General features: G+C 37.7%; 1 protein-coding gene across 1 annotated transcript in view; it reads left to right on the top strand.

Annotated features, from left to right (window-relative positions):
- Positions 1-16,764, top strand: part of LOC131049285 (pre-mRNA-splicing factor SPF27 homolog) — a 116,020-nt gene that overhangs the window by 50,536 nt on the left and 48,720 nt on the right. The window contains exon 2 of the mRNA XM_057983338.2: positions 26-201. Within this exon, the coding sequence (XP_057839321.2) occupies positions 26-201 (176 nt within the window). The remainder of the gene's footprint in view (positions 1-25; positions 202-16,764) is intronic.

Here is a 16,764-nt window from a genome sequence, read left to right on the forward strand (position 1 = left end):
TTTAAAATTTTATTTGAATTCACAGAATTACCCTATGGTGGCAAAGGAGTATGAGCGCGTACGTGCTGGCAAGCCTCCTCATACAATAGACATGTCTCGCTATGGTTTAGAGCCACCTCCTCTAAGCAAGCGGAACGATGTGACTGCCTGGAAGAATGCTCTCCACAATGCTCAAAGTCAACTTCAGCACCAAACAATAAGGTACTGCAGCTTGTCAGGTACTTTTCTTCTACTATGTGAATTATTAATTTAAGAGTCAGGTACTTTTCTTATACTGCACGTAACATTCTCGATGATTCCTAGACAATGCAAGCTTGCAATATTTGAGTATCAATGCCCATCCTTCTGTCATGCAAGAATAATAAAATTGAGTAAGGATTTCATTACTCATTTTACACCAAAATTCTATGATCAGAAGTTCCTCCATGCTATATGTCAAAGTGAGGATCTACAGAATCCATTATTTTTGTTCAGTGTTGGTCCAAAAAATTTGTAAAATGTGTGTTTCTATATCGTTGTTGGAGTGCACACATTCCATATTTTAGTAAGTACTTTGGTCTACAAAATCTGGGCTTTTCTATGTTAAATATTTGTAGATTTTTCTACCATAGGTTCTCTTTTTGTATATGAAGAAAACTTTTTGTAGATTCTAAAATTCATGGCTATTTCTTTGTTACACATTCCTAAGGTTCTACCAACATCTTAAAGTGACAATAATGATTTTTCCTTAACATATAATCACAATCTTTCAACGAAACTTGCTAAATGGGCATATGTTTGTGCCATAAGAACAAAGATAAAGCTGTCAGCATATTGAATGCAAAAGCAACATGAAAACTATTCGTTTATATAGATTATAGCCAATGAGGAGAAGTAATTAGATGAAATGCAATGTAAAAGCTTGCACTCCAACTGATGCATTCAGAAAATGATTGTTTTGCAGATTTTACAGCTCCTCAGTATTTGAACTAGTATAAAGATACTCCATGTGTGTTGGTAACTCCTAGAAGGAAAATTGTTTGAGTTGCTCTCTGTCAGCAGGCTGGACCATGCAAGATTGTAAAATGACATTTTTTGAGAGAGATTAATATCAGTTCCACCTGTTATTTCTTGGGCCTTTCCAATTTGTTCTACATCCATAATTGTGAGCTGCTTTGAATTTAAACAGCAGATTTCGTACTATCCAAGAAATAAGAAAGTTTTATTTTCTTGTATCAAGCAAACAATGGCATCTAAGTATGTGATAGTCTTAGTTGTCACTAAGTGTTATGTTATGTCATAACCCATTGGTTGTTTTGGGATATGTGATGGCTGACTTGGCCATACATAATCCCCGACTTTAATTAATTATCAGTTCCTCAATAAAATACTTGTAATGCCAGTTGTCATCAATGGGATTAGAATATTACTATGGCCTATGATGTCAAATGAAGGAGGTAGCGAGTAGTTGTTGGATCATCATATTTGCTAATTCTGTTCTAGTTTTAAGACTTTTGTAGGTAACTCCCTTAAGGTGGTTTGGTTTAATTGTCAATTTTTTTGTGCTATCTTGCTAATATTGCGTGGATTTGCCATATGTGGATCCAATTTGTGATTTTATTTTCTATTCTGCTATTAATTTTTTTTTGACCTGTTAGGAATGATGATGCTACCCTTTTGTTGCGCTAATTAATTTCATTACAAGTGGCACCATCATGACAATTTGGGCAATATTGTATGCAGAGTAAACCATTCAGGCAAACAAAGGACAAATTTTGAAATTGAGAACTTTACATGTTAAGAATTTAGGGTTTTAATTTGTACCTAGTGAACTGGGATAAAAAATAGTCTGGAACTGGGTTGTCAACTGCCAGTGCAATTTATTACATGGATCTGTCCTGGTTAGATTGCAATTTTTTTCCCTCTTATGCAATATAGCAGCCATTGGATTCATCTTGGCAAGGTGGTCTTAATCACTCAACTGGCTGATAACCCTAGTGTTTGACTTCTTCATGGTTTTGTAGATGCTTCAATTTGAGGGAAGGCCAAATCTGCCACAACTCTGGGCAAGACAACCACCCAAAGGAAGACATGGATTTAGAAGGGCTAATAACTAAAGTGGAATAAATACAAGATCAGGGAAGCCACCAAGAGAATTTCGGTAGCTCTTTGGCAAAGCTGGAAAGTCTATTTGCAAAGATTGAAGAAAATAATATGTAGTTGCAAGATATATTAAAATCCGTAGGGAACGTGACCATAAAGATGGATGAGCTGTAGAGTCATAGATAAAGGACAATTACTCAAGGAATCTTAGGAATTCTGATTTAACGACCATGGTTTTCATTGTTGGAATCAATAGAGGAGTAATTCTGTTCAAATAATCAACAAAGTACATAGTTAAACAATTCAATATGGTTACAAACAATCATATATTCGTTGAGTTATGACTAACAAAAAAAATCTATGCATACACATAACAAACAACTATACAATTATCAATTGCAAATACACTAACAACTTCTGTCTGATCTTTTTTTTTTCATTTTAGCTTTATAATGTAGTAATTAATTTATCTAACGTTGCCCCTTTAATACATCATAATCTTGAGAGTGGGAGAGAGATAATTTCAAAATTACTCAAACTTCACACCTGCAAGTGAATTGGTGAATATAATTGCAGATTGATTTTGAGTGGGGTAAAATTGGAGCTGAATATAATGTTGCTGAACGTGCTTGTGTATGAAGCAATGTTGAACTGCAACATGTTTTGGGTGCTCATAGAACACTGAAATGCGAACAAAATGACATCACTTTGCAAACAATTCCACCCACTGCACAATATTTTGCCTTAATGGAAGATTGGGCAATTTTGTTATACTTCTTACTTCACCAAGAAATTGGACTAGATCTTAGAAAGAAAACTAATTTAGATATAGATTTCTTGTTACCGAAGGAACTGGCATGGTTTGTATGTGTAGCTAGTCAAGAATTGTTGATTCTTGTTGTACTTAGTACCATGAATATACCTTAATACTTACTTTGCCGCCTTATAGTGACATAGCTTTGGTTCTTTCATTAATCATGAAAGACAACTAATGGTGCAATTAATATCGGGCTTGGTGTAAGTTACGCAAATGAGTCCCCCAATCAATTGATGACAAAGATTGGGAATCAATTGAAGAGATGGATCATATGAAGATAAAGGGTATCTTGTCTTCATGGGTGTTGTCATTGGCTTAAAATCCATCATTTGTGACTTCTTGATTAAATTCTTAGCATATTTCATCTAAGACATAAATAAGCAATGTGTTGTTTACCATACTACCAACCCATGAAAATAGTGCAAGAGGTCAAGATTAGTCATGCTGAATGATTTCTTAAGGTCATTATTTGCTGCATTAATCGACATCTCTCTAAACTTCCCATGATGAACAAGTTGTTGACATTTACAAAAAGAATCACTATCTCCACTTTGCTCTTTGAGGCAAAGACTCAAAACATGTGGACTCTAACAAAGTCCATGTTGCACAAGAGGCATCTATTTCAATATAGTAGGCTTTGGGAGTTTTTGCTCGAGACTAAGAGAGATTTGAGTAGTATGCATATATTCTCTTGACTAGGAGTTATTTCTTAAGGCCAATATCTATTGCATTAGCCAACATCTTTGAATTGACTATGATGATCAAATTGTCAACAAATACAATAATAATCAGCATATATCAATTTCTATTCCATTATTAGCCTTGCCGTTTAAGGTAAAGTTTCAAATTATGTGGATTTGACAAAGTCCATGTTGTACAAGATGTTCATCTATTTTGATAGACCGTGCTTTGAGAGCTTGTTTGAGGTCAAAGAGAGATTTGATGAGTCTGCATATCTTTTTCTCTTAACGAAGTGAGATAAATTCCTTTGTTTGAGTCATTAACATTTTCCATGTCTCTATTAAAGAAATCACTTTTTTTATGCCCATTTGATGCACTTTCCACCCGAATTGTACAGCCATAGCAACTACCATTTTTATATCTTGGCCACATGAGCAAACGTCACGCCATATTCAATGTATTCCTTCTTACCACAGTTCCTTGCCACAAATCTCACCTTATACTTGTCTACGTTGCCATCCTCCTCGGTCTTGGTCTCAAAACCATTTATAACCAATGACCTCCTTTTCTATTTTAAGATTAACATGTTCCCATGCCTAATTCTTCATCATTGCTTTATACTCTACATCCATACCATTCTTCCAAGCTTTGTAACTTTGTACTCTTAAGGCTTCTTCAAATTTTGAATTGCACTAATGATGGATAAGTTCATCTCTACAGCAGTTATGCTATGAGTTATTGGCCCTGAAGTTGGTGTGCTTGTCACTCTGTCCAAATTTTCATTGTGTATGGTGTTGGTATACCATGCAGGTATTTGTTGAATGGTAGTTGCAAAAGTTTGTGCTGAAAGGACCTAGTTGACCACCAACACCAGCATTATCATCATTGTCATCCTCGTCATCAAAAGGTTTTATAGGAGCAATGCCTAGAACAAGAGATAGCATGGAAGTTCAGTTGGATTCACCCTTCTCAGTAAATGCTACATCATTATTGATGTACAACTTCTTGATGCTGGGATGCATTAGTCAGTGGCTTTGGACTTGTATTTGAGAAAGATACATTAGTATTACACACCAACTTCTTTTGCTTTTCTTTGTATGTTGTGTAACCAAACTATGCAGATGGGAAATCAAAGGCTTATATTTTATCCATGCTCCCTCTATAGTGATGCCATTGAGCGCTTCGTTGGGTGTGCAGTTCAACAAGTGTTGTGCAAACAACCTCTACCCAAAATGCACGTTCCAAGTGGGAATTTTTTAACATATTATGCACCATTTCCATGATGGCATGATTTTGTTGTTAAACAATGCCATTTTGTTGGCGTGTGTCAGCAGTAGTCAACTAAGGTTAAATGCCATGCTCTTCAAGAACAAAGAGAACTCATAGTTTGTTTACTTTTCCTTCAATTTAGGGGAGGCACACATATATGATGACTAGATTTTTTTTTTTTTGGTAGGTAATAGGCCGAAGCCGCAATATTTTTAATTATTATTATTATTATTATGTTTGATTAGATGACCCTAGACCTTCCCCATTTTTTATGGAAGGCCAAGAGTCACGGCTTAGAATTCCATTTTAGATGTCCCTATTGGGAATTGAACTTGGGTCTCCACAGTGAGAACCCAGTGTTTTAACCAGTTAAGCTCAACCCCTTGGACTGATGACTAGATTGTTGTTACATAAGAACATTGAACTTTTTAAAGATTTGAAGGCTTGGTTCTTTATCTTCATGAAATATACCCATATTTTGTGTGTGATCATCGACAAAGAGTTGAAAGTATTTGAACCTACTTCTGCTAGGGGTTTGTTGATGTGTTTTTTATGCACCTTGAACACATAATAAAATACCAAGTTATTCTATCCTCTCTTTAACAAAGAATCCTCATATGCTATGCAACGTGATAAAATGAGATGACTCCAAGGTTTACAATGCGAACTATGCAACTTAAATGTTGTGGATAGACTCAGTGTTATGATGTGATTTTACTGGAATCACAAGGGGACTTATGTTTTAGTTGAACTTTGCTGGAATGTGGGATCTAACTTAACTTGGAAAATAAAGATAAAAGAGATAAGGGTTTAGAAAGCCTATACTAATTCTAAGAACAATGATGACAATGGATGATACTTAGATAGACAAATTCCCTCAAACCAAGATTTGCCTCGCCATGACGATAACAACTACACAAACTTGATGCAATCTTCGTAGGAAATGGAAGATTTTCATATTGCAAATACATCACTCAAATACCCAATGCTGGCGCAACTTGAACAAGTATCCACAATCAAACTTACCACAATGATTAGGCTTAGGCTAACTTTACACTGTAGCTTACAATTAGCAAACTACAAAAAGTATGAACCAAGGAATTCATCACAATATCTTCATAAGCATCCACCATGATCAATGAACTCTAATTAACTTCGAGAAGTAACAGGAAACCATGCAAATGTAGAAACACAACACAAAGATCCACCATAACTTCAATGAAATCAAGCATTTATTTCCACAAGTCTTGGCAACAATTTCTTCTTTCCTCCTCCTACTCTACTCTACTTTACTTGCTATCTAACTATTAACTATTCACTATAGTCTATTAATCTTTATAATTGAGAAATTTGAGCCTTATATAGAGGTCTCATTACATTTTGAAGGTTGAGATTGATTCTCCAATCAATGGCCAGATTTAACAACAAAACCCAAATTAGGGTTAGTTAAACTAACTTTTTCTTGACCAACGATTACAACATTTGGGACACATTTCCTCCTTTGAATTCTAACCAATGAATGATGAGGTTAGGTACATAAATAATATTTGATAAAGTGCCATGTCACTTGCTCCTTCCTCAGATGAGTCACATTCATTGTATTTGGACATGTTGACTTGGGACCTCTTGATTGGTTGAATGATGACTAGATACCACCTCAACATGAACAACATGTAGATCATTACAAAGTGTTTATGATTGAGGCATATCTCTTGATACTCAACATTATCTAGTTTGCTCAACATGACGAAGATACTGGGACATATTCCCCGATTGCATCATCTTTATGATCAAGCTGACTCTCTAACTTTGATTAACTCTTTTGAAACTATCTGATTCCATGATCACATTTGCTCTTCAACCCTCTAACTTGGAAATCTTCATCCTTGTGATGTATTTCATTTTGATGATGCCTTGATTGTTGACCTTTCATGGTGCTTAGGCTTGATGTAAACCTTTGATCAACCTTGTGTATGATGTAGGGGTACCCTTATGTTGCCTTTCCAAGCCACCTATCATGATGTAGAGATGTTCTTTGGGAAGATGTTTGATATAGACATTGTGGTGTCCTCGTTGTGACTTGAATTCCTTGCCTCGATGTGGTTCTTGACTTCATTGTTGTATTGGCAATGATTCTTGAATTTACGGAGGAAGTTTTGTTGATTTTATGGTAGTGCTCGTTAACCACAGGCAAACATCAGATCTGTTGCCTTCCCAACCATAGACGATAAGCTCTTATCATCACCCTCGAGCACACTACATGTCCTTCTTGTTATTGAATTCATATCTATTGATGCAATCATGACCTTGCATATATATGAATCAATACCTCCTAATAGACCTCAAGTCGGCCATATACTTTTGGTGCCAAGGATAGGGTCAGACCTATATATTACAAGTTACATATGAGTCTCCCTTAGTGGCAAGTTACATTTAACTTAATCACAAGTTACACACAAGTGGTTCGCCCAAATAGGGCCTGCCCAAATTAGACTCATACAACTGAGATATCCAAATGCCAAGGCCGACAGGCCACTCGGCATTTTGTGTACTAGGTCGGCCCTAGAAGGGATTTGACCTAGCTACACAACAACAAGTTTCAATAGACTTTTCATCACTAGATTACCCAAGTCAGAGGAAAGAGCATCATCATGGTAGTTGCGAGCACGCTTACTAATTGTGCTATCTTTTTGTCCGTCTCATCCTTTCAGAAATAGCAAAGTAGCAAAGACATTTTGTGTGATAGTTTAGAAGGTTCATGACATTCAAAAAATCCGAAGTTGTCAGTTTTGGTATGGGGTTGAGTACATGTACGAGATTCTGGTTCGCCGGTATGGGAAATTTCTTTTTTTCTTGGGTATGGTATGTTTGGGTACGGTTTCAATATATATATATATATATACAAATTTTTTAAAAAACATACAGAATTGTAAATATATTTGATAGTATGATACTTCATCATTGATCAATGATAGTGATAAAGATAAATGCCAATTGATAGTTTAAAATTTCAATATTATGTCATGATATATGTATAAGATGATTCAAATGAAAATCATTGCAATTACAAAATTGAAATAAATACAATAAAAAAATTGTATAAATGTCTTCAATCTTCATAAATCTTCGAAAGGATCTAGATCAAGGTTATTGTTTGGTTCAAGATCATTTGAACCACAAGTAAATACAGTGCCCCACTCCCACTAGGTTCATCATGTTGCAGATTTGTGGGGACGTGTTGATGTGTCTTTTGTACACGACCAAACACAGAATAAAATACCTAAAGGTACCTTATCCTCTCTTGAACAAAGTTTCCTGTCGCCGAAGGATCAGTCGGAGAAACTCCAAGGTTCTGTTATGTGGGTTCTCTACTCGTGGATAAGCACCAGTGGTCGTTGTGTTTGCTGTTTTACAAGGGGCCTTACGTACTTTCTGGGAAAGCTTGTTCTTGCAACTACTTTTCAGTGAGGAATACTGAATTCTCCTAATACTAACTGATGTTTCAAAAAAAGGGCAAAAGATAATGGTTTTAAGGAGATGAGGCTAAACTAATCCTAAGAATGACACAATGAGGGCTGGTCTTGATAAAACTCTACCAATTTCAGTATTGCCAAAAGATTACAACTCTACTGTAATTGGTGCGATCTTCTAAGGGGATTTAATGGTTTTCTAATCATCAATGGGATAGATACTATCACTAAGATACATATCAGTATCTCCAATAATGATTGAACTCTTAAACAATCTTAATATCTTCCAGTTGACCACACAAGGCGTGCTTACAATTAGTAAGGAGCTAGTGGTTTGGACTATGAGTTTTACCAAAGATCAAGCACAACATTCGCCCTTCAATCTTAAAACTTAAATACTATCTCTACTAAGAGTGATTCAAGAAGATAAACAACCATGAAAATAGCCACAAGGGTTGCAATAAAACACCATAACTTCAATATTTCATTGATCTCATAGCCAAATAAAACAACAATTGTTCAACTTTCTCTCTTCACTACTTATTTCTCTGCTGCTAACAATCTTAATCTTATTTCTCTCTTCTCTGACTCTAACTCTCTAAAATGAATTGAGTGAGGGCTTATATAGCACTCTCAAATACAATGAACGGCCTGGATCAAAAGATCAACGACTGAGATTTTGACACCTAAACCCTAAGTAGGGTTTGTTACAAATAGACCCCATCTAGATACACATTATCAATCCATAGCCAATAGAAAATGGCACAAATAACGAGGAAACATAGCCCAATAGGAATAAAGTTGCCACATCATGTTACAACAACTTTTCATCTAGAATTTTGTTCCCTTTTCTATGTTCTCTTCTGGCATATTCATTGAATCTGGACGTAATCCCCTCAATCTCAGCAATGGGAATCTCATGGAGGTTCTTCATTTGTTCTTCCAAGTGGAGGACTTGATCAAAAGTTGCGAGAAGGGTTGTCTCCCATCCAGGCTCTAGCTCTTTTGTTTTCTCAATCAGGAACATAGTAGCATACATCTGATCTCGTTGCTTTTCTGTGACCATGTTCTCCTCCTTGCAAAAAATAATCTTGATCTTGTCTTCCAATTCTTGGACATCTACATCTGTTTCGATCTCTATCCTTCTGTCAAGGATTGTACACAATACATCAAACACCTTGTCTTGAATAGGGTGGATGGTGCCTTCAACTCGGCTGCATCTGTTATGAATGTCTTCGAAAAGAACTTCCTTCATTTGGAGCAAAGTTGACCATTGCAGAAGGCTATGAGTTCCTCCATCCATTATCTTCTCTTGTGCTAAAATCTGCCTTGGCGTCCTTCTTATCACTTGCAAGACTGGGATGACAATGTCTCTGGTGTGAGTGAATGCATCCACAATTATTAATAGATTATGAATGATCTCAAGGACTTGGATAGCCCTGTGGACTGTCTTCATCATTCTTGTTACAAATTCAATGGCTACCTTGTAAGATTCATCAATCCAAGAACTCATGAGTTGGGCTAAGTTCTTCATCCTTTCTGCCTCATTTATTGATTCAGGAGGAAGTGCATGCAAAGGTGATATTGTTGGATCCTGTGCCTTAAAGGTTGATTAAGGTGACTAAAATAATTCCTCCAGGTACTAACCTCCCTTTCTAGCTTCTTATTTTTTTCCATTTCTTCTTTGAGTTTGTCATTAAGTGCTCTCACTGAATCAGTTGCTTCTTCCATGGCCTGCTCGAAGGTAAGTGGACCAAGATCAAATGTCTCTAGATCATATTCCTCTGCTAGAATCTCATCCTCATTCTTGTCCACTACTGGTGTGGCTACCTGTATCTTCCTGGATCCTGCATCATCTCTAACTACCTTCGATATCTTTGTAGCCCTCTTCTTTTCGATCTCTTCATGGGAATTTCCTATGAGACTTTCCAAGTCGAATACTTGTTCCTTCCTCTTCAACCACAACTACCCTTGTTAGTCTTTCTTTTAGCCAATCTGGAATGGAAGACTTTCTTTCCCTTACTTGTATTTCCTTAGGTAGAGGTCTATCTTCTCTGAAAGGAGATATTGCTTCATCATCATTCTTTTCTTCTTGTTGTTCATTAGCACCAACCTGGAGAGATTGACTCGATGAGTGCTGAGGTGTTCGTCCTTTACCTTGTTTATCATTCTGCACCATGGATTCCATAGACTCATCAATTTCATACACTATCTGTCTTTGATCTTCTCCTTGACTTATTTCTTTTTCATGCCTAGAAGACGTACTCAGTGGATGATCATGATTCACTTTTTGTTTCTTCTTGGAAGGTTCTCTCTTCTCAGGTCCTTCCTTTCTCTTCGATCCCTTGGAATGAGAAGTATTCTCACTCACACTTGCTTCTCCTTCTTCTGTTCTTGTTTCTAGGGTGAATGTCATGGCTATATTCTGCTCCTTCAACTTTTGATGTTGTACATCCACCCATCTGCGAGTGCAATTTAAAACAGGGTCCATCAATGCTCTTAGATTTGCAACCTCTGGCTCATTCCAATCTATCTTCACTTCTTTGTCTTCTTTCTCATAGGACGATTGGAGATATCTACCACTGTCCTGGGCTTGATCGGCTACTCTGTAAACTTTACATTTCTTGATGAGATCCAAGGGTAATCTAGAATGCATCTTTCTTTTCATCTCCATATTATCCTGAACATTCATCCATAAGTCCTCTACTTGAAACTCATGTTTGTATTTCTTCCCAACTGTCTCTTCCATATGACCATGAGGGTCGAAATTCTCCCTTAAGGCAAAGGATGTGAATGAATACAAAGATAATTCCTTCTCTGCATCCTCTGCGGCTTGAGAATTAGGACACACTTCAAACGAATTTCCCAGTAGAATGGGTGCGGGGATACCATTTCCGTGCTTATGTCTTGATGCTTTAGCATAAGCTGCCAACTGTTTAGTAACTTCCAGTAATATTATTCTGTCTGTAGGATACCTTGGCAACATATAGGGAGGTGAAGGACATCCATGGACCCTGATGTAAGTGAATTTTGGAAACTGAATCAACCATGCACCATGCTTCTTTACGAGCTCTTGTGCCTCCGGAGACAGTTGATGGTGAATCCCTCCTTGCAATGTCCTAGTGATATACATTGTGAAGGTGTCATTGACATTCCTTGGCGGATGATGCAGTTGAATATAAGAATCGCATGCTCTTATTTCTCCGGGTCCTCTCCCAACAACCCCTCTGTGTGGTAGCTCTGCATACTCAAAACTTCTTACTAAGGAATATATGACATATGAACTCATGTGGAATGACTTAGTAGGGACTAGCCTCCTCAACTGCACGTCTAGGTTGTTGCTAATGATTCTAGCCCAATTGAGCATTCCTTTTCCTTGGACGATCACTTGAATAAAGAAGAAGATCCACTTGTCGAAGAAGAAGGCCCGAGAGGCACCTATAACCCGATTGAGCATGGTTATCAAGTCCTTGAATTCTTCTTGGAAATCAATTCTATGTGGCGTATTGGGTATCTTGTTCAAGCGAGGCCTACTCTTGAGTAACCAATTCTTGTTGATGAAGTTCAGACAGGTATCAAGATCATCTTCGTAGATAGACCTAGCTCCTTCCAAGCTTTTGTAGATCATATCTCATGGCTCCGGGAGATGAAAAGCTTCACTTATAGCTTCTTCTGAAAGATAGGCTAGAACAGTTCCATCCATGGCTACGATCGTCCTTGAATGCGAATCATAGTGCCGGGCACATTCAATCATCAGCTCGTGACATTTAACTGCGGGAGGGAAGCTTGCGGCCTTGATGATGCCACTCTCAATTATCTTCTTGGCTACGGGTGATGGCTTGCCGATGTAGGGTGCTTCTCGAAACTTCTTCACATTGAAGTTTTCTAGATTGGTGCCTCCGATATTGCTCCATTTGGACACGATCCCGGTCTCCAAATCATCGTTCTTTTGATCTTCTTTGATGAGAGCCAGCCGGGTAGTGGATCCACTGGCCTTGGGGGTCGTCATTTGATACCTTCTCCTTGATTTCTAGCTATCAACTTGGAAAGATGGATAGAACAATGAAGATTTGTGCTCGATGGAAGGTCTTTAGTCTGAATTTCAGGTTCTCCCTTGATGATTTAGCCTTCAATCAGCCTTTAACCAGTCTTCCTCAATCAAGAAATTCGCCTATACCTGCTGCAATTCGCCCTTCTAATTCTGCTCCTGAAATTCACTTAGGAAAAATGAATGAAAGAATGAATGAAGATTTCAAAATACATCTTCCTTTATAGGGCGCTCTCACCATTTTACCAAAGGCCGACTTCATAAATGTATAAAAAAAATAAAATAAAATCAACTCAAAGCATGGCCGACTTAGCAACAAAGCTAAAAAAGAATATTTGGGCGCCAAAGGATAAATTTCTTGATCTTAAGGCTTAAAATAAAATCAATTAACCCATTTTGATAAGTGCCTAAATCATGCAGATTTGCATTACTCACACAAATGAGGTTTGATTAGCAATTTAATGAGAGGATATAGGTAAGCCTAGAAGATGCTAGAGTTTCTTTGAAATTTGACGAAGGCACATTTTCTCCATAGTCACTAGAATGTTCATGGTATGAGAAAGGCTTAAATCACCCCAAGGAGGCTTGCTTGAACATCTCACCTAGGTACATTTACTCCATCTATCAACACCTTCACAACCTTGATTTTTTACTACTTCATTCTCTTGTCATCATGTCCTTGCAACTTGCCTAGCTCAAAACAAGGTCTTTCCAATGTCCTAGGCCAAAAAAAGGGGTTAGATGAGGATTTCGCTCTGGAACCTTTAGAAGGGTCAGGAGCGAATTTCCTCCTCCAAGCTAATTTCCATCATTTTGTCGCTTCAAACCTTCTTCCTAAGGCAAATATGCATCCGAGCCCTCCACACCATGCGGTAGAAGTTTCAAACTTGGTCAAGACAAGGAGCAGAGCAGAGGAAATATGAATTTCGCCCTGGACCCTTTGTACAGGAGCGAAATTCATCCTTAAGCTCGTTTTATACTTCAAACCTCCTTTCCTTGCCTTGGATATAACTTTTCAAGACTTCTCTTTTCATCTCCAGGTTGACTTACCTCTTACTTAGCCTCAAAATCTTCATTTTCAACGCCTAAGGCCAAAATTGAGGGTCAAATGGAGGAATTCGCTCTGGACCTAGGCCAAGAACAGGACCTATAGGGAATTTTGCTCTAGACCCTTTGGAAGGGTCAGGAGCGAAATTCTCCTTTTGGGTTGATTTCCTTTTGGAATTAACTTGACTTTGCCCTGGACTCAATCCTTGGTGCATATCCTTCCACATCTTTGCCAATTTGCTCAACAATTCCTGAAATCACCTCCTGAATCTTCCCTTGGCCACTGACTCTACCTAATCAACTCTGACTTGGAGGGAGACAAGACTTTGACATGAAAACCAACACTCCTGACATACCCTGACTTGAGACTTTTATCCCTTTTGCACAATTTACCATCTTCGATCTCCTGAAAGGTAAAACTCCTTTAAGACAACCCTAGGTTTCAAGGCAGACAATTATATGACTTCCCAAATCCAGGCTACACTCAGCTTTGAAAGAAACCCTAGGATGAGCTCTTTGAGAGAAACCCTAATCTACCCAGCCCAGGCGACCACTAACTCACTCCAAACACCCAGCAAGCAGAGAAAAAACCCAGCTAAGGGAAAGCAAAACCTAGGAAAAAAAGGGGGTCCCCATCCTGATGGGGCGATGTGTGAAATGGTCACAACAGGACGCAAGGTCAAGTTTGGCTTATATGAAAGCTGGTGCAGACATGAAGAAGGGTAAGGTAGATTTGAGGAAGGACGTGGGAAAGTATGAAGCTTCAGCATACGCAAATATTGGGCGGCCTCTAACTTCTGCAATCTGAATATTGTATCTGCTGCTAATAGAGGTCAATTTTTTTTGTAAACTTCCATTATCTGTGATTACCAATCTGCAGCAGATAGTATTATTTATTTCTTCAATTGCAGACAGGGAATAGATTAGAATCTTGTTTTTTTATGTTTCAAATATATATATGAATGCTAAAGAAATGCTATGATGAAAACATGACTCCAAATGTATGATGAAATGGTCTCCAATAATTACAAATCAGTAAATTTCTTGGAATGATTCTCATGCAAACTGTTTGATATAATGCTGGAGTATCACAACTGTGAAAAGTGCAAAAATTTGGTTTAGAAATTGGCCTGGGAATGCTTGGGAGCATGTAGGGAGCTCCTCGGACATCCTTAGTTCCCTGTGGGTACTGTGAAAAGTGCAAAAATTTGGTCTAGAAAATTGGCTTGGGAATGCCCGAGAGCATCTAGGGAGCACCCCAGATGCCCCAGGTTCCCTGTTGGTATGCAGTTGTGTAACCATGGGAACCGATGGTGTTTGGGTGCTCCCTGGATGCTCCTACGGGCACTCCCGTACCCAAACGTCCCCAGATCTGGCACGTGCAATGGATCCAAATAAATCTGTAACATGGAAAAAATCATAGTAAGTGATTGTGATCCTATATCAACAAGCATACCCACAGGGAACCCTAGATGCTCCTAGGTGCTCCCATAATCAAACGCTCCTGGAACAGATCCAAAGAACCTGGTAACATAGAAAAAATCATAGTAAATGATTGTGATCCTATATTTACAAGTCATTTCTAGACCGAGTCAATTCTTTTGTCTGGGAACATAACTTGCTCTAAGCTATATGAGTATATACCACCTACAATTGGATGGGCAAACAAAGGCTCTTAATACATGTTCGATTGGCTGTCTTTGTTTTGCATCAGATAGATAGTTACAATGGGCTTTATGGTTGCCAATAGCAAATTTGTTGTATAACACTTCTTTTCATGTGGTGATCAAGATGTCGCTATTTAGGCACTCTATAGGTACGAACCACCACTAGTACCATCTTTGGTCCGTCTACAACTCCAAGTTTCAGTAGTAGGAAGTTATTTTCAACTTTCAAAGAAAATTTGGTCATCGGAAAAAAAGACAAATGAAAAAACATGCAGATCAACATGGAAATGGAAGGCAGTTTGACATAGTGGACATACGTGATCAAGTGTTTCTGAAGTTGCCACCTTATAAGCAATTGTCTTTCAAGTGGCAGGACAAGAAGTTTCACACAAATATTATGGACTTTACAAAATGCTATAGCAAATTGGGAGTATAGCATAAAAACTAAAGCTCCCAACATCTACAGTTATGCATCCGGTGCTTCATGTATGTTTGAAGAAGGTTATTGGAGGTGAAATTCCATTTTAGATAGTCTCTAGAGTTAGAACCAGAGGCCATCATTAAGACAAGGAACAACTGTCTAAAGAGTAGGAGCATCGCTTAATATCTCATTGAATGCAAGATCTTATTGTTGGAAGATGTTACTTAAGAAGATGATGGATTCATTAATAAGCACCCAAGCCTAAGCATCAATGACAGTTCTTTCTTGAAGGGGGTGCATGGGGGAGGCATGTTGTGCCATTATCAATCCATAAACTAGGATGGATATTCCATACACATACACTAGTTACCAACTTCTGGAATTATGAGAGTTAAATTATGAGAACATATGACTGAATTTCTCTAATTAGAACTGAATTTATAGTGAGAAATCAGAAAACATAAAGTAACCATTAGCAAAAGGAGACAAGCATATAACACAGAGAAACCTTTGTGGATAAAAAATCCATAAAAAAACATGAGATACCTCACTTATGTACTCCCGAATGATAAATTACAATTGGTCTCAGCCCTTAGATTGTTTCAAGAGCCTGGAAACACTCTCAGCTGGCCAATTCTGACAATTTTCTACAATACTTCAGCCCTCTGCTACAGAACAATCGTAAATATGATCATTAATCACTCACAAAGCTCCCAATACATGAGCTATAAAAATCAAACAACTTGCAGTTGATTCATAACACCAATCTAATATAGTATATAGATCTCCAAGGCATTTAGAAGCTGAAAGGACAATCACAGAGAAGAGGAAGACGAAATCTGAAATGCCATGAGTTACTTTGATGGGCATTTTAGTTATTTATGCAACTGCTGTTTTGTCTTAGCTGCATATAAAATGTTTTTTTTGCTACATAGGATAAATATACACCCTTAATAAGCTTCCAATAACTCATCAATTATTTAGTGGGTTAAAAACATGCCAAAAGCATTTTGGCAACACCCTGTGTGACTTTGGCAGCAACCTGTGCATCTAAGCCATAACTTTTGCTTACAGACTTTGAAATGCAATGCCATTCTTTTTGAAATTGCACAGCTTTTCAAGAGGAACAAACATATGCCAGAATATTCAACTTTTCCATTTGACCACTGTTTATGGCCCTGCAACAGAGCTGCCTCTAAAGAAGCCAACCACTTTCCAGAATTAATGTCAGAGAGTACAAAACAGGAACCGTTGACAGATCA

The sequence above is a fragment of the Cryptomeria japonica genome, chromosome 10 (assembly GCF_030272615.1).
Source record: "Cryptomeria japonica chromosome 10, Sugi_1.0, whole genome shotgun sequence".
NCBI lineage: Eukaryota > Viridiplantae > Streptophyta > Pinopsida > Cupressales > Cupressaceae > Cryptomeria > Cryptomeria japonica.